Source organism: Dama dama, chromosome 5, assembly GCF_033118175.1.
Source record: "Dama dama isolate Ldn47 chromosome 5, ASM3311817v1, whole genome shotgun sequence".
NCBI classification, from domain to species: Eukaryota; Metazoa; Chordata; class Mammalia; order Artiodactyla; family Cervidae; genus Dama; species Dama dama.
The window spans coordinates 1,678,983-1,701,016 of record NC_083685.1 but is presented as its reverse complement, the minus strand read 5'-3'; the positions used below and the strand labels follow the sequence as shown (position 1 = coordinate 1,701,016).

At 61.6% G+C, this 22,034-nt stretch overlaps 2 protein-coding genes across 13 annotated transcripts; one reads left to right on the top strand and one right to left on the bottom strand.

The window, feature by feature from the left end:
* Positions 1-1,130: 1,130 nt before the first annotated feature.
* On the bottom strand, positions 1,131-10,223 carry SNRPD3 (small nuclear ribonucleoprotein D3 polypeptide). Of its 2 annotated transcripts, none has more exons than XM_061141429.1 (4): positions 9,999-10,223; positions 6,145-6,288; positions 2,801-2,993; positions 1,131-1,364 (listed from the first exon to the last, which is right to left on the bottom strand). In XM_061141429.1, the coding sequence occupies exons 1-4, from the start codon at positions 10,101-10,103 to the stop codon at positions 1,303-1,305; spliced, it is 504 nt and encodes a 167-aa protein (XP_060997412.1). In that variant the 5' UTR covers positions 10,104-10,223; the 3' UTR covers positions 1,131-1,302. The 2 variants fall into 2 exon arrangements, with proteins under 2 accessions (XP_060997412.1, XP_060997413.1); XM_061141430.1 differs by lacking the exon at positions 9,999-10,223 and adding an exon at positions 8,197-8,393.
* Positions 8,386-19,956, top strand: GUCD1 (guanylyl cyclase domain containing 1). 11 transcript variants are annotated; one of them, XM_061141427.1, is made up of 6 exons: positions 8,386-8,664; positions 13,467-13,551; positions 14,204-14,369; positions 15,455-15,546; positions 15,737-15,810; positions 17,218-17,354. In XM_061141427.1, exons 1-5 carry the CDS (start codon positions 8,454-8,456, stop codon positions 15,777-15,779), a joined length of 597 nt encoding a protein of 198 aa, XP_060997410.1. In that variant the 5' UTR covers positions 8,386-8,453; the 3' UTR covers positions 15,780-15,810; positions 17,218-17,354. The 11 variants fall into 11 exon arrangements, with proteins under 11 accessions (XP_060997410.1, XP_060997411.1, XP_060997400.1 ...); XM_061141428.1 differs by having other exon boundaries at positions 17,221-17,347; XM_061141417.1 differs by lacking the exon at positions 15,737-15,810 and adding an exon at positions 17,921-19,956 and having other exon boundaries at positions 8,392-8,664; positions 17,164-17,459.
* Positions 19,957-22,034: the final 2,078 nt, after the last annotated feature.

The window sequence follows — 22,034 nt, the reverse complement described above, 5'->3', positions numbered from 1 at the left end:
AACCAAGGCCCCACAAACCATGGGGCACGGCCAAAAAAGTTAATGATCACATAAAACAAAACACTCTAGACCAGGGTCAGAACGTGGACTTGGGTATACTGAACTGGAATCACTGGGAGGGGACAGCAAGGGCACGGTTTAGAACAGGTTTCCGAGCCTGTATTTCTAGGGGAGTCTCCGTGCACATCTCAACCGACCCGTTCCTCTTATCAGAAACAGATGAACTCTTGGTCACATCGAAAGCAAACTAACTCCTTCACAGTGAGTTCGCTGGAAGCCGCCCCCAGCCACCCTTCACTGAACCTATTGGAGAAGCTCTGGGGGGGTCGGTCCTGGGCACCGCCCACACGCCAGGCTGATCTGAGGGCCGCCACCTCATGGCCGTGTTTGACCTCGGGATGGAAGCTCACTAGGGGACCTCCTCCTCTCCCCGCAGCACTGGAACATCTCTCCAACAAGCAACGTTCTAGGGCTGATGACCGACCCCCTGGCCTCGTTTCTGCCGCAGCTCATGCTACACAGGGCCCCTGCTGGCCCCTCTCTGGCGTCCGACTTCTCTTCTCCACGCTGCTTTTCCAGTTCGGGGCTGCCATCAGCTACCGGTGTCACACCCCCCGTCTCTGCGTCAGCAGCCGCCGCTGTGCCAGTCCACGCCGAGCGCTGATAAACACACAGGAACCTGTCTCCCGGGTCAGCACAAAACTGCTTATGAAGCCAGTTCCGCAGGAGGCACCGGGGCTCTCTGGACGACCTTCTAGTATTAGGTTACTTCTGCTCGGTGCCGAGTCACCAGGGTTTCCAGGCTGCAAGGCCTGGGTCTTGGTTTCTCCCCACAGGGCAGGACCCTGTGTGTCCTGCTGTTCAAGCTGAGCTCACCGCGCTCCCGAAGAGGCTGCCGGACGGAGCGCTGCCGCATACGTGCCCACGCGCCCACGAGAGAACCCGTGCGCCCTCAGAGCCCCTCCAAGCGCTTGGCCAGCAGCGGGCTGGGACGGTGGCCCCTGCGCTTATCAATAACCATGCTCCTTCAAGCTGGCACCTCCCCAGGACACCTCCTAGGGTGTCAAAGCTTAAGCTGCGGCCAAAGCAAACACAACAAAAAACTACAAAAGGAACACAGAGTCCTCAGATTCTCAAAAAGAAAAAAACCACCATATTTATTTAGTTTAACATTTTACCCACATCTAAAGAAAATGATGTCAACAGATAACCTAGGACATAATTCACAGGCACGCATCTCAACCCAGATAACCTAAAAGAAAAAACAAAAAAAAGAGCAAAGTTCTGTCCAACAGATAAAATTTATCTTCGCTTCTGGAAGATGTTTCCACGTCCCATTCCACGTCCTCTCCCTCTCGCGGCCACTGAAAGAAGAGAAAGGACGGGGCAGGTCAGTGCGGACTCTCACCACAGAGGAGCCAGGGCCCCATGACGCTGGCCAAGAGGGGCCTGAAGGCCCCCCAGTCCGGCAGCAAGCCCGCCCGTCACACTTCACGGGGGAAAGAGCCCCGGCCAGAGATGGAGAGGGGTCCCTGAACCCGTCCACCAGAATCTGGGGGGTAGGGCCTTGTGGAGAAGGTGGTTTGGGGAGCCCGTCTGGGAACCAAAGAAAAGATGAATTCTCAGAGCTGCCCCAGGGTGAGCGAACAAAACACTACAGATGCATTTAATTCACACATAAAATTCTGAAACAGATGTTAAGTGTTAACGTCTATTAAATCTGGGCGAGGGATCTTGTTCTCTGAGCTGTTCTGCATGTGTGAAATGTTTCAGATTGGGGGCAGGGGAACCATAGATGAAAACCCCAAACCACCCCTCGGTGAAGACCACCGTTCTCTGAGACTCAGGTCCACAGAGGAGACAATACCCTGCCGGCCTCTGGACTAACTGGAGCCTCACCACCCTCCTCAGAGCCTGGAGCTGACCCAAGAGGGAGGGCGGGCCTGTGAGAACCGGGCCACCTGCTGAGGGCACCAGCAGACCCACCGGCAAGCGCCTCCCAGAGACAGTCAGTGACGGGGGCGGCCCCTGAGGAAGCGGGAACAGCAGCTGCAGCTCGGCCTTTGCCTTCCCCAGGACGGAGGTCCAGGGCTGCGGTCCCCGCCAGGAGGGGCGAGGAGGCTCTCTGGCCGGCTTTTCTGGAGGGCAATTTAAAGGCCCCTCCGAGCTCCAAGACCACCTGAGTTGGGACAGGCCTGCTGCAGCTACGGACCTGACAGAGCTTCCAGGGACCTTCTGGCTCTTCATCGATAGATACTCAGACTGCTCCTAACGACTCATTTGTTTCCTAGCTGATCAACACAGCAGAACTCTTCAGGACCCCAACACAGAATACTGAGTGGGCTAAGCCAGAGAAAAAGGTCAGGCCATGTCTTGGAAGACCACGTCCCACTTCTGGAACGTATTAAAGGAAAATTGTGTTTGGCCTCCTTTAATGGGTAAAAGATGGCTCCAGATGGCTGACTTCTGATCTGAGAGCACCCCTCCCCACACTTCTCTTGCTCACGCTGGGCGTCAGGAGACACCCCAGCCCTTCAGGGCAAGCTCCCCGCAGAGTCACCGCAGCGGACTCATCCACTCTGATCTGAGAACCCATGTTTCTTCTACGGAGCCCCTGTGGATCTTGCGTACGTCCTGAGTGGGATCGAGTGAGGCAAGACAGAGAAGGCGGGGCCCAGGGATCCCTAAGACTGCAGGGAAAGTGGGGACAGCAATGTGGAGCCGGCTGCCCCGGTCACAGGGCCTTCCTAAAAGACCACGACACGCCCGCCTGTCACAGCCCCACGCCCGCAGCACCTACCCTGGGCCTTCAGGATGGCCGCCTTTCCCCGACCAGCGCCCGAGCCCTGGTTTTTGTTCTTCATGCTCTTCAACATGGGCGCGTTTTTCAGCATGTCGGGCAGAATCAGGAAGCGGATCTTGCTGCCCCGGATGTACACCTGCTCCAGTTGAGCCACGCGGCCGTCTCTGTATGTGACCGTGATGTTGGACATCTGCAAGAGAACCGCCCTCGTCAGTAAGGTCACGGGCACCAGCAGAGAGCAGGGTGCGTGAAGGCGAGCCCTGGCTGGAGGCAGGGAGACCAGATACGCAGACGCGCACGTCACAAGATAAAGCCGCGACTCCAGAGCACCGGCGGTGTGTGCTGGAGCGGGGTGTGCTGGAGCGGGGTGCGCCGGAGCAGGGTTGCACCTCGAACCTCGCAGTATGCGAGTTCCCACTGTAACAGATTAAAAACCCGAGGCCTAATGGCCAGCATGCAGATTCCTAACTGGAACCCTGGGCCTGGCCCCAGAGCCCCGATCCTGCCACCCACAACCCCGCTGTAAACTAACTGCAGCAGCTCAGCATGGCCTGGCCTAGCCTCGCATGCCCCCGCATTGGGCTGCAAAGGCATCCCGAGGGTCATGAGTACCCCAGACGCGGGGCCGTCCACACCTGTCACCCATGCCCGCACGTGATGGCCCAGAACACAGGACGGGTGTGCGGCGAGAGCTCACACAGGACTCAGGAGCAGGGCCGTCGCTGAGACTAAGGGGCCCCTGCAGCCTGTGGACTGGTGCATATGCCGGCAGTGGGACGGTGGGGGATGGCCAGAGGGGAATCCAGACAGCAGACTGGCTGGGCCTGGGATTTTGACACAAACCTGCCCGTGCCAATCTCAACAGGCACCAGGTTTAACAGAAAGGGCAGCTCATCCTACCAGCCTTCTGGGTGGAAAGGGATCACAGTCTATTCAGAACGGGTCATGCCCACATCGCACAGCGGAGCACTTGCTCCCGGCTTCCTGACGCTCGTCGTCACCTTACCCCGACCTGCGCTTTCCTCCCAGTGCTAACTGCCCCTGCCCCAGCCTCTGCTGGAGCCCCCAGCCTGCAGAAGGGGCAAGGGCACTCCGAGCCGGCCTGCAGTGTTTGGGGGCTCTCTGCCGCAGGCTGCCTCTCCTCTAGCCCGCCCTGAGAACCCGGACAGGCCGTTCTAAAAGATCAGCGGCACTCACACTGAGTGCTCTCACAACCGGCACGTGTCCGCCCGGCTGAAGCCTGCTCACACTGGGGTAATAACGACAGCAACGGATCATAACCCCTTCACAAACACACGGACACGATGAGCCCACGTGGAGAACAAACGAATGAAGAAACGGGGAGTGTAGGAGAAGCACACAGAGCAGACCCAATTAACACAGAGCATCATGGAGAAGAGAAGTTACTCTTGCAAGGGTTGTAATAACACAAAGATTCAAGCAAGAATCTTCAGTGGAAGGAAGCAGGGCTGACCACTGGGAGAAGAGTAGGGAACAGAAAGTTACAGGGTATTTACTTAGAGAACCTCCCCAGGAAATTCTCATCAGTTACAAAAGGAAAAGGAACACAGAGAGGAGAGCACACACAGCACCTCAACCGGAAGATCACGGCTCACAACCCACGAGCGGCAAACAGGCGTTTCAGGCCCGAGTGACGCCCCAAGGAGACAAAAATCACAACACCCCCCAAAAAGCATAACCCAAACCTAATGAGGAGAAAACACTAGAGAAGCCCCAATCAAGGGACATGCTAACAAAACACCTGGCCTCCAGTCTTCACCAAGTCATCAGCGGTGTGAAAAAGCAAACCTGGAGCAACTGTTACGGGAGCTGACCGCTAAACGCACCGAGGGGCCCTGGGCTGGGACAGCCCGCACACCTGAAGAAACTGGAGGCGCTGCAGCTTAAAGAATGGACTCCACGCTGGGGTTCTGGGCGAGAGGAAGCACACGCAAATGGACACAAAGGCATGCAGTGAAGGGCTGCTAGGACTGCAGCCCGCTCTCCAGGAGAGCTCGGGAAAACACCTCGGGAAATTTCCACAGATCATCATGCCACAGCCAAGAAAATGGCCTGCACTGACCTGTCACCGAAGGGGTGAGCATGCCAACACCCGCAAAGCATCACTTTCACAGAATCCATTAACCATCACCTTCCCCACCAAAACATCTGGGAAGCACACTGCTTTAAGTATAGTAAAATTTTGGATTTGGCCCTTACTTTTTTTTTTTTAAACATAACATTTACTGTGCTTTGATGATCACAAACTTAACACGATTGTCATTTCAAAATGAGAAAAATATTTTAAAAAATTTAATCACATATAATTCCCCACCGAAAAGCAACTACTCATGTGGGTCTTCCTCAAAATCTTCTAAAAACATTTTAATGTATTCTTTATAGCCTGGTTCTCATTTCCATAAAACTGGGAACATTGTGTAATTCTGTATCTCCCCACTTATGTCATGGCATTTTAGCACATTAAATACTCTTTCACACCATTGTACTGGGTGAATAATATCCTTCGTAAGATACACTAGTTTGAAGAATCGTAACTTATTTACCTCATCAGCAGTGCTGGCTGAGCTGAGCCTTCCTCGGGGCAGCGTCACCGTCTGAGGCTCTCCTGCTCGCCACCCCGTCCCCCCGTCAGACCAGCGCCCTGGACTGACAGCTCTCCTGCTGTTTCTCCTTTACCCTTTGCTTTCGTCAGCTCCCCCAGTCAATCTCTCGCAGAATTAACTCTGACAGCCTTCTACAGATGAGCAAACTGAGGTAATTAACGTGCCCAAAGTCAACTGAAATTCAAACCCACATCGGATTCCAAAGCCCAAGCTCTTAAGGAGAAACTGGGCCCTACACTCTGTAAAGTGATGCTATACAAGTTCACGTGCGGTGGGGAAGGAACCGCACCAAGCAGTGGGTCCGACACTTCTTAGCAGAGTGATATTCAGCAGGTGAGTCCTGTAATCTTATAACGGCAAAGCATCATGCAAACACGTTGCCGGGGGAGGGGGGAGGCGGCAACCTGATAGCTCCACTGAAGGTTGTGCTACTTCTCTTAAACGGGTTCCCAAAATACGTGAGAGGATGACTACGGGACTGGGAGAAACAAAGGACGAGTAGTCTAAGCAGTTAAACCTTAAAAGGTTACATATTCTCAACCTCCAAGTGGCTCCCACCGACGCTCGCCTCTCTGGTACGTGTAATAGGGCCTGGCACACCTCAGGCACTCGAACAACTGCCGACCGAGAACTTCAAAAAGACCCCCAGCCGCCTGCTTCCTGTCCTCCGAGGCACAGGCTCAGGCTTGCCCCAGCCTCAGGTGCAGAGTAGGGTACCTGGCAGTTCATGTTGTCCTCTGCCTCGATGAGCTTGCCCCGATACACCTCGCCAGTGTTGGTCTCACACGTCACGATGTGACCCTCAGCCTCGTGGAGGACTTTGATCGGCACGCCAATAGACATCTTGGCAGGAAGAGAGTCCTACAGCGAGAAAGAGACAGCAGTTAGTTCATCTTTCGAAGCCCGAGAAGGCATGTGGCAAACACCAAAACCTCTCAAAGCTGACACTCCGGAAAACTCAGCAAAGTTGCCAAAGGTGCACTATTTTTATTTTTTTTTAGCTGAATTCTGAGCTTGAAGGACCTACCTGGCAAACACATGCAAGATGTGGGTGGGGAGGAACAGGGGAGCTAGACAGGGAGAAAGCTAATGGGAATGAAAGCTGTCTCCCATTTTCCTTCCACCACAGGTCCCTTGAGTGTGAATGTTACGTCGCTTCAGTCACATCCGTCTGACTCTCTGTGACCCCATGGACTGTAGCCCATCAGGCTCCTCTGTCCATGGGATTCTCCAGGCAACAATACTGAAGTGGGTTGCCATGCCCTCCTCCAGGGGATCTTCCCGATCCCGGGATGGAACCCGCGTCTCTTACATCTCCTGCATTGGCAGGAGGTCTTTTTTTTTTTTTTTTTAAACCACTAGTGCCATCTGGGAAGCTCAAATCTAGAAGGGGCTGTGCATTTAATTCAACCCATTAAGTGCTTTCTGACATACTTACTTCACCATCAAGCTAAAGAGAAAATATCCAAGTGTTCACAAAGTGACAATGTGCTACAAGTAGGAAATGCTCATCCTGGAGAGAAAATATAATCAGGGAAAACCCTGACTTGACCTACTTAAGAGAGAAAAAAAGCAAGTGGATTTTTTTTTAATCCCAAGATGGGTGTGTAGAACAAAAACTTCTGTAAAATGAAACATCTTCTGCTCGCCAGTAAACAAGCCACGTCACAGCCATTTGGTATTCCAGCCTTCCAAATGCAAATTTCTAAGCCCAGGTAAAAATGATACTGGCTTTTTGGCAGCCCTCCGTTACTTCCTACAAGTGCTGAGGAGCTGGGGGATGTGAGAAGCACAGAGGCAGTCCCCCGTACCTTACGGCTTAGGGTAAAGGAAGAATTAGGATGTGAACAACCAAAAAGCAGGATTTGGCCCCAGAGAGCTGAGATGCAAATGAAAGAAAAGATTTCAGGAAGCCCGGACTCCTGCATCCTCCCATATAACAGAAAAGTGTTAAATCTCTTTAGGCAGAAGATCTTGTTTTCATTACTCAACAGTCATCTTTTAATATTCAGATTACCTGCCCCTTGCTGCGAACTTGTATGTAGCCTGACTCCACCCCACCCCACCTCTCTCTCCCCGGGGGGTCGCCAGAGATCCTGTTTTCCGGGCTCGGAGTCCTCATGATTCCCACCTAATAAACCTAATCCTCAGCTTTTAGGTGGCGGTATTTTTTCAGTCAACAGGCGGCTGGAGGGTGGAACACAACTATGTGTAGTCAAGAGAAGAAAAGGACCGGGAGAGGTTGGAAAAAAAGAGCTTCCGTTGGTGAGGACAATGCTGAAACGCAGCTGGGGGAACCGGGGCAGCAGAGACTAACCAATGGAAGGGCAGCCGAAGTTACAACATGCATCGAACACGATTTAGAAGCAAGGAAATTTGATAACTTGTGTTTCAAGCGTGAGGGGATCAGGTCCTGGAAGGGGTAGGGAGGCAGAGATGCAAAGGGCTTTGAGAAGAAATCACCCAGGTAGGGATTTGGGGGGAAGGTGGCCACAAGCCAGGACCGATCTCAAGACCACTGCATGGAGAAACACCAGCCTGGAGAGGTTCGGAAACCGAAGAGCAAGTACTTCGGGGGAAAAGCTAACGAACGCACTTCCAGGCGCTTGTGAGGCGCCGCTGAGGGTCTGGGTGGCCGGGCTCCCCGCGTTTCTCCGTCCCCGAGCACCGCAGAGCTCCTCGGCGGCGCGTCCTCCTCCAGACCCCCGCCCCTCGCGGGTACCTCGGCCTAGCCCTCGCCCGCCCCTACCCCGGCGGCCCTCTCCTCACCGGCTGCGGTCTCCTCTTTCAGAGGTGGCAGGGTAGACGGAACTCCAGTGACTGCGAAGGCGTGAAGTGCTCGAATGGCGGGCCGCGCGCTCCCAGAATACCACGCGTTCCCAAAATGCCTCGCGCAGGGCCCGCCCCTTTCCTTTTCCCTAGTGGCGGCGGGCGAGGTCTCTCGCCTTCGCGTTCATCCTCATCGCGCCGGCTAGGGAACCCGAGCTCGGGTACAATAGTTCCGGGCCCGGGGAAGAGCGGGGCTGATGACCGGACCCAGGTGCCGCCGGAAACAGCGACCCTCGGGCCGGCCCGGGCCGAGGGGGACTCGCGTTCCCCAGCACCCGACGCCAGATGGGGGCTGGACGGCGAGGCGGGCGACGGGGGCGGCGGGCGCGGGGGCCCGGGGCCGGGACCTACCCCCACAGCGGAAGCCTGGGAAGCCGACGGCGCCGGGGAAGGGGCGCCCCGAGCGAGGCGAGTGCCCCCGGCGTGCGGACAGGGGAAGCGGGGACCCGGAGGAGCGGCCCGGGAGGCGGCCGGCGTGGAAGCCGGAGGCGGTCCGGGGCGGGGCTTGGGGCCGCCGCCGCCTCCCGCCCCTTCTTCCCCCCGGGCGCTGGTGCTGGCGGCCCGGGAAGCCGGCGCGCGCGAGCCGCGCGCTCTCGTCCCCAGTAGACGCCAGAGCTGCAGCCGGCGCCGGGCCGGGGCCATGGGAGCCCCGCGCCGCCCGGGTCATGAGGACGGAGGTGGACGCGGAGGCAGCGGGGCCGCCGCTCGAACCCGGTCAGTGTGCTCCCTCCGTCACCTCGGGGATCGCGGTGGACGCGGGGCAGGACCCCGGGGACCGGGGTCAGCCCTCACCCCGTGGATCGGGGCGGGCGCGGCACAGGACCCCGGGGATCGGGGGGCGGCCCTCACCCCGGCGATCGCAGTGGGCGCGGGGCAAGACCCCGGGGATCGGGGATCGGGTATCAGTGGTGGGGGCAGCCCTCACCCCGGGGATGGGGTATGGGGGGGAACCCCGCCCGAGCGCGGGGCAGGGTCCGGCCGCGCGACCTTGGGCCGACCGCCGCCGCGGCCCAGCTGTTGAGCTCTGAGCGAAACCTGGCCAGGTGTGCGCTCTGGCCGGGCCTGCCGGCCGACCACAACCACTTAAAATTTGTTTGTTTGTTTTACTGATAACTCCCTGAGCAGGGACACCCCTGGGCATCTCTCGCTTGCGGTCATGGAGGGAAGGAGGGTCCTGGTTGAACACCCGGGGCGGGGGGAGGGGTCACCTTTCCCAGGAGGGAAAAGTCGTCTTTGGAGCTGCCTCGGGGAGACCCCGTCCCCCTTCCGGTAGCTGAGGCCTTAGAAGGGGCAGGCAACTGGCAGGGATCGCAGAGCAGTGACGGACCTCCTGCCCCTGGCCTCCCAGACGCCTGCCTGTTGTCTTGCTATGGGGTCTTCCTTCTTTAGTTCCTCCTTCCCAGGCCCCTGAGTTCCTTTGCTGGGGGGAATGGGGGCACAGACTGATAATTCCCTGGCTGTCCTCGGCGTGCTTTTCTGAGTGGGAGGGAGGGAGCAGTGGTTTCCCGTCCCCTCTGCGGCACACAGTTGATGAGAAAGGGCCGATGAACTCTACAGTGAGGTGCCCACACGTGGGAGACCCCAGCCCTGAGGCATCCGTGGGACATGACCGTGGTTGCAGCAAGGAGTTGGGTCCGGAGCTGTCCCTGGGGTTTGCTGTCTCCTCCTCCGGTTGTCTCACTCTGCGATCTTGGACCAGACACTTGCCTTTCCAGAGGGGCCTCAGTGGAGTAATGACTCACATTTCCAGGGTGCTTTCTCTGAGCAGGCACTCTGCCGGAGTTGTTTACATGCAGGGCCTCATTAATCCTCATAACGACTCTGGTGAAGCTGGTTCCTGTTGTCATTTGCACTTTGCAGATGAGCCGACCGATGGCTTAAGTATTCAGGGCCAGGAAACTGCCTTCCTTCCTTGAGGACAGCTGCCAGCCGAAGCCCCTTCCAGGCAGACCCTGGCCCTTAGGTGGGATGGGCCTGTGGCTCCAGGCATCTGGCAGCAGCTTGGGGCTTGGAAGGCCTGTGCTTATCGCCACCCAACGCAGGAGTATCTCTGGGTCCCTGTTGGCCGACTTGCTTGTGCCTGGATTGGGGGTAGCCCCGAGGCGGGTGTTCAACCACCTCAGGGGTGTGGGCAGGATCAAAGGGTAAGAGATAAGGGCGAGAAGAGGTGGGGCAGGGTTCCCGAGGGCCTCAGCCAGCGGCCGGGCGGTGCCACGTTTTACAGCTGGGGAGGCACAGACAAGAGTCGGAGCCTGGTCACAGGTGGCCCAGCCAGCCAGTGCCAGAACCTGGGCCGCAGAGTCAGGAGGCGCTGTGGACAGAGGACTGCAGTCTGGAAGCCTGGGGGAAGGGGAGTCCTGCGGTGACACAGAGGCTCGGGCCCCTCCAGGGAAAGAAAAACAAACAAAAACGCCCTCCATTCACTGTCCAAGTGTGCCTGCCAAGGTCTCCAGGCTGGGAGGAGGCAAACGCTGTGTGCCCGGCACTGAGGAGTTCCCTGTGGGTCCGGCGGGCAGACAGACACCAGCTCCGGTCCTCCAGATGGAGGGGAAGAGACCGACACGTTTGGATGTTCAGAGATGGGGGACAGCCTTCGGGACGGAGGGATATGCAGGAGCCAAAGCTGGGGAGTACACAGCCCACGGAGAGAAAAACAAGAAGGCAGTTTTTAGCTACAGGAGGGGTTCCAGAAGGCAGGACACAGGCCGCCAGGGGACAGCAGCCTGCAGACGCTCTGCCTCTGCCCAGCCTTAGGGGGGGATTACTCTGGGACGTGAACACCTGGACGGCAGAGCTCGGTCCCGACACCGTGTGTGCCCAGAGCCAAGCATGCCACAGTGGGCCCTCGGCGAGCCAGCACCACGCGTGGGACAGCAGCACATAGGATGAGCCAGTTCTCTGCCCGCGGGCCGCTTACAGTCTAGCGGGGAGACAGGAAGTCTTTATTTTTTGTGTTTTTGTCACTTTTGCTGAGTACTGTGAAGGAGCCCCTGCTCCCGAAGGCACAGTCAGTAAACGCCTCTCACGGGACGGGCAAGACTTTGAGTCAAGACCCGAGTGACAAAAAGGGACAGACTTGAGTCCCGAGGGTAAGAGAGCTCCCCCGGGGCGAGTGGGGCAGGCCCGGCAGGCATTCGTAAGGGGTAAGAACTGTCTCCTGAGGGCCATGGAAGACTGGAGGGACCCCTGTGGCTGTTGTGGACTGAAGCCAGAGAGGGACTGGGGGGGCGGAGGACAGGCAGAAGTTGGGCAGGTTGGTGCCCGCAGGGCCAAGTCCGCAGCAATGGGCGGAGGCCGATGTCGCAAGGCCTGGAGAGGTGGCCTGGGTTCCTTTTAGGGCCTCCTGGGGCCAGGGGAAGGAGGGAGCGAAGCCTGGCCCCTGCCTGGTCTCAGCCGGATGGAAGGCGGGGCTCCCGGCCACACTCCCGAAGGGGTGCCGCAGACATTCTTGGCCCTGGGGCCAGGCAGCTCGGCCAGCAAGCGGCCCACACTCAGCCATGCCACCCTGTTTCCCATGGGCCCTGCAGGTGAGGCGGGAGAGCACGGAGGCCGTGGCAGTGCAGCCAAGGCGCAGTCCCGGGCCCTGCTCCGGAGAGGGCACGGACAGCCCAGCAGGGCAGGGGTCCGTGCGGGGGCCCCTCCTGAGAGCCACAGCGTGGGCCGGGCTGGCGGAGTGCCGATGAGCGAGGGCACGGCCAGCCTGCTGTCCTCTGAGCTAGGCCTTGAGGACAGGGGAGGGTGTAGACGGGAGGGCAGGAGCTTGGGACCCCTGCAGGCGACAGGAGGCCGCAGGTTGCAAGGCCGGGATGGACCCCAGGGCTCCCGGGCGGGCCTCCTGGTTGGTGCCTGTAGGGGCGGGGCGGGGAGGGGTGCTGGGGGTCAGCTCTGCGCGGGCCAGCTGTGAGTTCAGGGGTGTCGCCTGGAGACCCCCAAGGGGGGAGACCACGGGAGCCGAAAGGGCATCCTGAACTAGCAGAGTGTCACGGCCGGTTCTTCAGCTCTGAGCTCTGTGCACATTCCCGGGGCCCCAGGGCAGGAGGGTCCCCCAGGCCGCGGGCCTGCCACGGCCCCTTACTCTCCTGTCTTAAGGCGCGTCCCGCACTGCCCCGCACTGCCCTGGCCTGGCCCCTCGTTTTCTTCCTGCGCCGCCCATGTGTGCCGTCTGCCAGGGCACTCCTCACCGAGTTGCCAGTCCGTAGGCTGGGCACTCATGGGGCTCTGGGGAAATGTTTGTTGACCGAAAGGGAAATGAGACCAAAGTCCGCACTTGAGGGACTGCCAGACCAGGCCCACATGTGGAAGTCAGCAGCCCAAGCCAGCAGGAGAGCCCGAACCAGAACGCCCAGGCCGGGCCCTTGCTGCTCCGCCCCGGGTAGCCCAGCCTTGGCTGATACGTGACTGCCCCCTGCTCGTAACCCTGGGGGCTGTGCAGTCAGCGGCCTTGGGAATTGAGACAGGATCGTCTGCTGAGTGCCTCCGGGAGCCCCCAGCCACAGAGGGGCTCCAGAGAGGGCCCGTGGAGGCGGGGGCGTGCACCATGGGGGCAACGTCATGAAGTGACGTCCGTAGACAGGACTTGGCTCCACGGCCTGGGAGGCTGAGCCAGTCCAGGCGGGAGGGGGTGGGTGTGCAAAGGCCCTGGGGCGCGTGAAGGCTCCAGCCCCAGGAGGGTGAGGGGAGGCCGGGTGGCAGTGGGCTTCCAGTGGCAGCCAGGCAGGCCTTGTCCTGGGGGTGTGGGAGCCACCCCACCAGAGGCTTGTGCATACGGCTGACCCGCCCAGACCAGCATTTCAGGGAGACTGCTGCTGTGGCAAGGAGAATGGGTTAGGGGGCCCGGTAAGGCTGTGGACTGGTCCTCAAGTGGCCCCTGTGGGACCTGAGCGGGCACTGGCGGCTCCAGTGGGAGTGGGTTGGCGGCCGGGCACTGCGCAGAGGGTCCGTGACCCCCCCATACTCCTCCCCCCGTGACCCCCGTGCTCCTCCCCACCGTGACCCCTGCGCTCCTCCCCCCCGTGACCCCTGTGCTCCTCCCCCGCCCCATGACCCCCGTGCTCCCCACCGTGATCCCGTGCTCCCCCCCGTGACCCCTGCGCTCCTCCCCCGCCCCATGACCCCCGTGCTCCCCACCGTGATCCCGTGCTCCTCCCTCCCCCGTGCTCCCCCCCGTGACCCCTGTGCTACCCCCCGTGACCCTGTGCTCCTCCATGCAGGCGACTTCGTGCAGCTGCCGGTGCCCGTCATCCAGCAGCTCTACCACTGGGACTGTGGCCTGGCCTGCTCCAGGATGGTGCTGCGGTGAGTGTGCTGGGCCGGCCCTCTGATGGAAGGGTGCACGGGGAGAGCCCCGGGCGGGATTCATCATCCGGGTGGCCGTCTCCAGCTGGGGCTTGGGGGAGGCCCAGCATCCACCCAGGCTCCACCCCACCTGTGGAAGCGAGGGGTGGCGGGCCAGGCCCCCCAGGTCTGCCTCCGGAGGATGCCGGGGATCTGGAATGGCCAGGAAGTCACAGGTACCCGGTCCAACCCCACAGAGTGACCCCCACGGCCGAGACGCGGGGTCCTCATGCACCCCCCGACCTCAGGCTCTCAGAAGACGGGGTCACTGGGCAGGGCACCCTCCCGCACCTCCCGCCCCAGAAGTCCAGGCAAGACAGGTGTTCCGTGCCTAATGCTCAGGGAATCGGTGACGAGATGTGTTCCAAGTGCTTAGACGGTCCTGAGATGAGGCTGGAGAGGCTGACAACTGGGCCAGAGTCACAGGGCCCATGAGAGACGCCAGGCGCAGAGTCCAGGCCCGCACGAGGACCTGTGTGGTGTCTGGGCGGCCCCGGGTGGCATGCGGTCAGGACCTAGGAGTTCACGATGCAGGGCGCAGCCTCCCGGGGGCCCTCGGGGGGGACTGCCCCGCGCCGGCGCCCCCGAGGCTCAGCGGCCAGTCTGCCCGCAGGTACCTGGGCCAGCTGGACGACGCTGAGTTCGAGAGGGCCCTGCAGGAGCTGCAGCTCACCAGGAGCATCTGGACCATCGACCTGGCCTACCTGATGCGCCGCTTCGGCGTGCGGCACCGCTTCTGCACCCGGACGCTGGGCGTGGACAAGGGCTACAAGAACCAGGTGCGCCGGCCACGGCCGTGCGGGCACCGGGGCGGACACGCCACGGGCAGGGCAGGCCACTCAGGCCCCAAGTGGTGAGCCGGGCCGCTCCTGGCACCCCACCCCCAGAGACTCCCCCACCTAGAGACACACACACACCCCGCCTGTCTCGGAAGCACCTGCCAGCTTGCAGAGGCGCCCCAGGTGGCCTTCACAGTCCTTCCCTTTGTCCCAGCAGCAGCCGTCCGGGCCTCAGGGCGCCCTGTCTCCCTCCGGTCGTCATCTGCCAGTTTTCTTCCTTACGGAGACAACCTACTCCAAGTTGGGCCCCTGGTGTTCTGGAAGGAGGAAAAAAAAGAAAATCTACTGTCTTTCCTTTTTGTATAAAAGGAAGGATGCCAGGGACCTCCTTGAAGGTCCAGCGGGTCAGACTCGGTGCTTCCAACGCAGAGGGCGTGGGTTCCATCCCTGGCTGGAGAACTAAGATCCCATGTGGCATGTAGAAAGGTCAAGAAAATAACACAAACACACACACAAGAAAAAGCAAATGACAAAAAAAACAGAATGTGGCAAAGCCTCGCTGAGACCCCAGGGCACTCTGCTGGCCTGCTAGAACAGTCCTGCCTCCCCCAGGGGCAGGCCTTGGCCCAGGCTCCAAACCTGGGCAGAGCAGAGAGTGCCCGCTGGCCTTGTGGGCGACGGGGCCACTACCCGGGGGCCAGTGCCCATCCACCTAGCTCTCCTGTGAACCGTCCAGGCCAGGGGCAAAGGCTGGTGGCTCTGGCGTGGTCAGCGTGGCCTCGAGGCGGAGGAAAGGCCCCAGAGTAGTCTCTTTTGCCTCCCCCATGGGGGCCCTGGCCCCCTAAAGGTCCCTGCGCCAAACAGACCGTGTCCTTTGCTAACACGCGCCGGCTGAGCCGAGTGGGTGGCATCCAGACTGCCGCCCACCCCCAGGGTGCTGGCCTGCGCCTGCTGCTCGCCTGTCTCCCAAGCATCCTTCCCAGCCTTGGGTGGTCCTGCTGCCCGCAGACCGGGCCCCTGTGTCCACTCCCGGGGGGTGAGGGCAGCCGGGACGGACGGCCTCTGCAGCTGCTGTGCCCTCACAGTCCTTCTACAGGAAGCACTTTGACACAGAGGAGACGCGGGTGAACCAGCTGTTTGCACAAGCCAAGAGCTGCAAGGTGCTGGTGGAGAAGTGGTGAGTCCGTGTGTCCTCACCGCCCCCGCCCTTCGTCATGCACCTGCTCCCCCAAGGCCGGCACAGCGGTGGGGAGCCTCCCTTGGGAAAGGGTGGACCTGAGCTTTCCCGCCCTGCCGGCCATGGGCACTGACTTGTCCCCGCCCCCGACCCCTGAGCCTTAGTTTTTCCACCCATGAAATGGGAACAGGTGGGGGGCTACGAGACCTAGTCTACACAAAACTCTGACCTAGGGTGGATCCTGAGCGGGGGACAGACGGACAGGTGAGCAGGACAGATCTAGCCAGCCCTCGGGCTGCTCGGGGAGTGCTGGCCTTGGGACAGAGCGCAGGGACCCTAGCGGTGGGGTGACGGCCTGGGGCGCACACTGGCGCAGCCATCCAGGGCGGTGGGGAAGGCCCAGGGTCAGCTGTCAGGGAGGCCTGGCAGCCAGACCTCCCCAGCTGCCTGACCTTACCCTCTTCTCCTCCACACGGGGCGGGGGGGCCCAGGAGACCCAGGAGACCCAGGAGACTTGCCTGGACGCAAGCAGCTTCCTCCCCAGCCTGCTGTGGGCACTGCACCCAGCAGGCGTCTGGCTCTCAGACCCCCCCGGCCAGTCTCTCCTTGTGTCCCCCGTCTCCCAGATTTCTGACTTCACGATCATGTGACCCAGGCACACAGCCCTCGGGGCACAGGGAAAAGGTCTCACATGTCCCCGGGCCACGTGAGCGCGTGTTGGAAGGCAAGGTGGCCGGTGTTAGCTCAGTGACACCTGACGGGCCGCGTGGAGAGCAGGGGCCGCCCCCCCGCCCCCCGCAGTGAGCGCCGCGGTCACCCCCACGGCCTGGCCACACGCTGACCCGCACCCAGGACCGGACCCCCGGCCCGCCCTCCAGCCCTGCCCCGCGCTTCCCGGTGGCTGAAGTCCCCCTCGGGGTCATACCTTCTGCTGGGAGCTCAGCCAGCTGCTTCCTCTTAGAGACCCAGTGGAAACATGGCACCCTTCCCCGGCCATGGCGTCAGACCAGGCTGCCCTGCGACTTGGCGGGGCTGGAGCTGGGCCCGGCCACCAGGTGCCCACATGCACCTCCGAGGGGCCTGGGAGCTAGGAGGGCTCAGCTGGCTGGGCATTGGCCCCCTGCCCCCCGGTGAAGACGGGGCCCCGGGCACCGGGGAATCCCCCCAGCCCTTCCCCCCTCGGATCAGTCTTGGACTTGCCTCCTCCCAGTGGTCTCGGAGGGGCCCGGGCCTAAGAGTCCGGAAGAGCCGGCTGACCCAGGGCTCCCCTGCGGTGCTGCCAGCTAGCCCTTCCCGGGGAGCCCCTCCTGCCACAAGGAGGAGCCTCAGACAGAAAGAGAAATAACCCTTTCAGAGAAGCACTCGGTTTAGAAACCGGTAAATCCTTACTTCGTTCCGATTCGGGGAAGTAAATTAAACCACCCGTTTATGTTACTAATGCAGCCTTTAGGGTGAAAGACCAGGGCAGTGGGGGGCAGGTCCAGAGATGGGGTGCCGTCTGGAGCTGTATGGTCACCCTGTGAAGCGCCCGTGGGCCCAGCGTGTCCTGGGCGCCCTCAGAGCCCCCCCGGTCCATGCTTGGTCCCCCACTGATCCCCGGCCACCGTGACGAGGCAGGCGGCCCCCCGCACGGAGCGCAGGCCGGACGCCTGACCCCGGCCACCCCCGCAGCAGAGTGAGCGTGCAGGACATCCAGGCCCACCTGGCGCAGGGCCACGTGGCCATCGTGCTGGTGAACTCGGGCGTGCTGCGCTGCGACGCCTGCTCCAGGCCCCCCAAGTACTGCTGCTTCACGCCCGGCGGGCCCCGCTGCTTCTGCCGCTCACCCGACTACCAGGGCCACTTCATCGTGCTGCGCGGCTACAGCCGGGCCGCCGGCTGCATCTTCTACAACAACCCGGCATACGCTGACCGTGAGTGGGGCGGGCGGGCCCCCGCCGCCTTCTCCCCGGAGCCCCCGCTCCCCCGGGGCCCACCCGTCCGGCCGTGACCGGGCCAGCCCTCCGCCCCCACGCAGGGCCCACCCCAGGGCTACAGTTCCCGCCACCCCCAGCCCGCAGGCTGGCCCTCCACGCTAGAAAGGGAGGCCCGGGGACCCTGGTCAGGGGGCTGAGAGCCCAAACGCTGCGCAGAGGGGCTGAAAGAAAAAAAGGGAAGTCTGCCGGGCCCTGGCCCTGGCCACCGCTCCTGGCCCAGACTCCCCACGGCCCCGGGGACAGGGAGGGGCCACCCTGCAGCCTCCAGCGAGTCCCCTCCCCTCTGGGCCTCTGTTTCTCCTGCTGAAACGGGGAAAGCTCAGAGGACAGGCTCACAGGGGCCGCAGAGGCAGCAGGCAGGGCGTCCCCTCGCTGACCGCCCCATCCTCCTGCCACAGCAGGAATGTGCAGCGCCAGCATCAGCAACTTCGAGGAGGCCAGGACCAGCTACGGCACGGACGAGGACATCCTTTTCGTCTACGTGGACAGCTGACGGCGGGAGCCCGCTATGCCCTGCCCGGTCCCTGGAAGCCTGGGCCCGGGGCTCGGACGAGGCGCTGCATCCCTGCTGACTGTTGACGTCATCTCCTGGGCCTGAGGCCAGCTCTGCTGCGCTCAGGACATCCGCCCCCATGGGCACGCCGGAGCCCATCTCCCCACAGACCCGGGACCCAGCCCCAAGAGAGACGCTGCGGGTCTGTTTGTGTGGAGACAGTAGCCAGCCTGGGCCCCGGGGCTGTGCCGGCTCCAGCCTCCTTGGGATCTGAAAGGCAGCTGCCGCCCTGGGCCTGCCGCCCCGCCCCTGCCTGGGGGGCCCAGTCCCTGCGGCTGGTGGCCAGGCCCCTGGCCCCTGGGGAGGGCTGGACCTCAGGCAGAAAGCCCTCAGGCCCCTGCGGCCCTCCTTCAAGGGGACATCTGGGCTGTGGGCGGGCCCCTGGCTCCCTCTGGCACCCCGAGGACCAGCGGCCTGGGCCCCAAAGATGCTCCCCGCCCCCAGTGTGACACCTCCTGCCTCTGAGTGCGGGCAGCCCCACCTCTCAGGGCTGGGTGCTGGGGCCCTGGGCCTGCAGGCCTGACCGGGCTGGGGGCGGCCTGTGGCCTCCCCCCGACAGAATGCCAGGTGGTCTGTCTCAGCAGAGGATCTCACAGCATGGACCCTCGCGTGGACTAGAGCGGCCTCCTGTTCTTCCTTTTTCAGCCGGGGGAGGTTTGTGTGTGTGTGTGTGTGTGTGTGAGACTTAAGTCTTTTTTTTAGCCAGGGGAGGGTGTTTTTTTTGAGATTGAAGTTTTCACTTTTGGCGGGGTGAGACTCAACCTCAAGCAAGACAATAATAGTGGGGTTGCAGGTACTTTGGAACCACGGACACCTCTCTTCACGGGCAGATAAGCCAGGCCAGGGTCTCTTCCAAAGCCAAGGGACCTGGGGCTGCAGGCAGGCCAGCCTCTCGCCACAGCCAGAACCTGACTCAGGACAGCGGTGGGGCTGCATCTTGAACCTGGGTCTGCGCCCCTGGACAAAAAGGGAAATGGGTCATTCCCAAAAGGGGCTGGGACACCTCCCACCCCTGCCCCGGGCTACCTCTGGCCGGGGGGCCAGGATGCCCCCGTCAGCCACAGCACCTAAGTCTTTGTTGTCTGGTGCCGGAGGCCCGATGCTGGGGTGGCGGCTGCCCCTTCCCTGGGCTACAGACCACCCAGGACCACCCAGCCGTACAGCTCCTCGACCCGACAGCCTTGACTGACAGGCAGACGCTTCTGGCTAGGCAGCCGCCCTGGGTTCAGAGGCGAGCACTGCCTGCAGGCCCATCTCGTCCCCGTTGCCTTAACCCTGGGTGGCCCGAGACCCCCGGAGCCCTGGTTCCCACGCCCGGGAGGACCCCACGTGGCAGCTGCAGGCTGGGTGCCCCTGTGAGGGCTCCAGGTGACCCCGGGGAGGGTGGCGGTGTCCAGGGAGGCAGCGACAGGAAGGGGCGGCTGCCCTCGGGTGAGGCCTGTACTCGGGCCGGCGGGGGCTGCCCAGGGAGCGGCCTCCACAGAGAGGTCACAGTGCCTTCGTCCATCAGAGACGCTGTCCCTGGGGCGGAGGAGCGGGCCTCTCGGGGCAAGCCGCAGGCTAGAGGTCACCCGTCTGGAAGGCTCACAGGAGCTGCCTGCCCCCAGGGCCGACGCCGCCTGCCTAGAGGGGTCTCAGGCAGGACACAAACCTCGCCATCACGTCCTGTTCACACACAAATCATGAAAATGGGACTGGAGACAGCAGGACTCGGCACGTGACGCCATGACCCCTTGGCTGCACAAGGGGGGCGCAGTGGACCGCTGGCTGTCTCCCCGGCCACCTGGGGGCGAAAGGGATCTTTTGCATCACAGGGATTTTTATATGTGTTAACTCGTTTGTAATGAGCCATTCTCAATAAACGGTCCTCGCTGAAAACGCTGGCAGCCCCCAGCCTGCCCCTGTGGTCCCAGTCCTCTTGGGACAGCTGCTCCTGAGCTCACGCGTGGGTATGCTGGCCACTGGCCGCCCGTGGGCCTCACGACCTGACCGGAGGTGCTAGGGTGGGGGAGAGCTCAAAACCGGGCGTGGACACGAGGTGATGAGGGTCGCGAGGGATCCGGAGACCGTCATCTCTAAGCCCTGTGCTGAGAGCCAGAGGTGCGGAGCTCACCGAGACGGTGCTGTGAGCAGGCCCGCTCGGCCAGCAAGACGTGCGCAGCCCCCGCCCAGGCAGTTAGCAGGTGAGAAAAGGCTCTGATCCCGTAGTGCGGGGACCCCACTGACTCAGGGGTTCCCCAAACTGCTTTGCCACACAGTTCGTTTCTGTGGAACCCCGGTCTTCTCTGAATGATGCTGACCTTTGGGTAAGCCCTGGTCCAGTCCGGGAAGGAGACTGTGGCCCGGAGCCACTGGCCTGAGCTCATCACTCAGGACTTCCCTAGTGGCCCGGTGGTTGAGAACCCACCTTCCGATGCGGGGCTCGCAGGTGTGATCAGGAAACAGGACCCCACGTGCTGTGGGGCCCCTGAGCAAGCAGACAGGCAAACACACTGCCTGCTGACCCTCTGGGGACCTAGATCACCGGCTCCTCCCACCAAAGCAAAGCCACTGGCTCCTGGTGACCTCCAGCTCCCCAAACGCCAGGGTCGTGTTCGCTGGTGGGACCACTAGGCTGAAATCCGACGGGTCCACCTGCAGCCAAGCTGTTCACCCAAGGCCGCACAGCCCCGAGCCGGAAGTGGGCATGGGTGCTGCGCTCGGGCTAGAAGCCCAGGCCGGTCCCCCACCCAGTCAGCTTTGCTGCGCTTTCACCGGCTCTGCCGCCCGGACGACGTCAGAGTGGCGCAAGGTGAGAGCCTGCCCACCCCGACGGGACCCGCTGGGACAAGGCTGGCGGCTGCACGGGAGCACCACCCGCCGGCCACCTGGGCCCTAGAGCGGCGCCCCCGCCACCGGGGACCCCACACAGAGGACGCGGCGCTTCCTGACGCGGAGGCTGCCGCCGCACGCCGAGAGGTGCTTCTGGCCCAGGGCTGGCCCGTCTCTCCTGCTGGGAAGGAGGGCGCCTTGTCCAGAGCTCGGTCCTGCGCAGCACGCCCCGAGCTCCATCACACCTCCCACTGGCTCTTGGGGCTCTCCACAGTGGACGCTTGTCAGGGTCACGGAGGTGCTGCTCCCATCTGATCAGACAACTTTGGGTGCACCGCTGTGGCCCTTAAAACTCCTCTGTGGTGTTCCTGGCTTTCAGGGCCGCCTGCACCCTGAGGAGGGTGCACCTTTCATCACAAAAGGTCATCAACGAGGAGCGGGAGTCACGCCCTGCCATCTGTCCGTGGGCACCTGGAGCCCTTTGTCAGGGGAGGGCCTCCTCACGGGCCCGGCCTCCCTCTCGGCCTCCTGGTCCACTCACCCTCATAAAGCAGTGTGGTCAGTACATGCACCTGTCCCTAGAAAAGTCACTTCCTGCAGACATCTGGACGGAAGTGGTAAGAAGGGCAGCAGGACTTATTTCAAACTTTGGGGCTGAGTGGAGGCTGAGGTCTACGCCCAGAATTCCCTCCTCGTCCGGGATTCCCAGCTCTCCTCTCAGGGCCTTCAGCCAGATTAAATCAGGGCTACCCAGATTATCTAGGATAATCTCACTTGCTTGGTTAACTGCCTACAGGCTTAAATCACATTGGCTAAATTCCTTCACAGATTAGCGTCTGACCGGGTAAATGGAGACAGCAGCCCAGCCAAGGTGACGGCTTCCAATGGCTGTCTCCGTCCGCAGAAGTCAATCTAGATGGAAGGCTCTCTGGCTGCAGAGCATGGGCTTCAACATTCATGGTTCCCAGGCCCTAGAGCACAGGCTCAGCAGTTGTGGCCCGCAGGCTTCGTTCCTCCACGGCATGTGGAATCTTCCTGGTTCAGGGATGGAACCCACATCTCCTGCATTGGTAGGCGGACTCTTAACCACTGAGCCACGAGGGAAGCCCCTCGCTTCTTTTTAAATGATACTTATTTGTCTGTGCTGG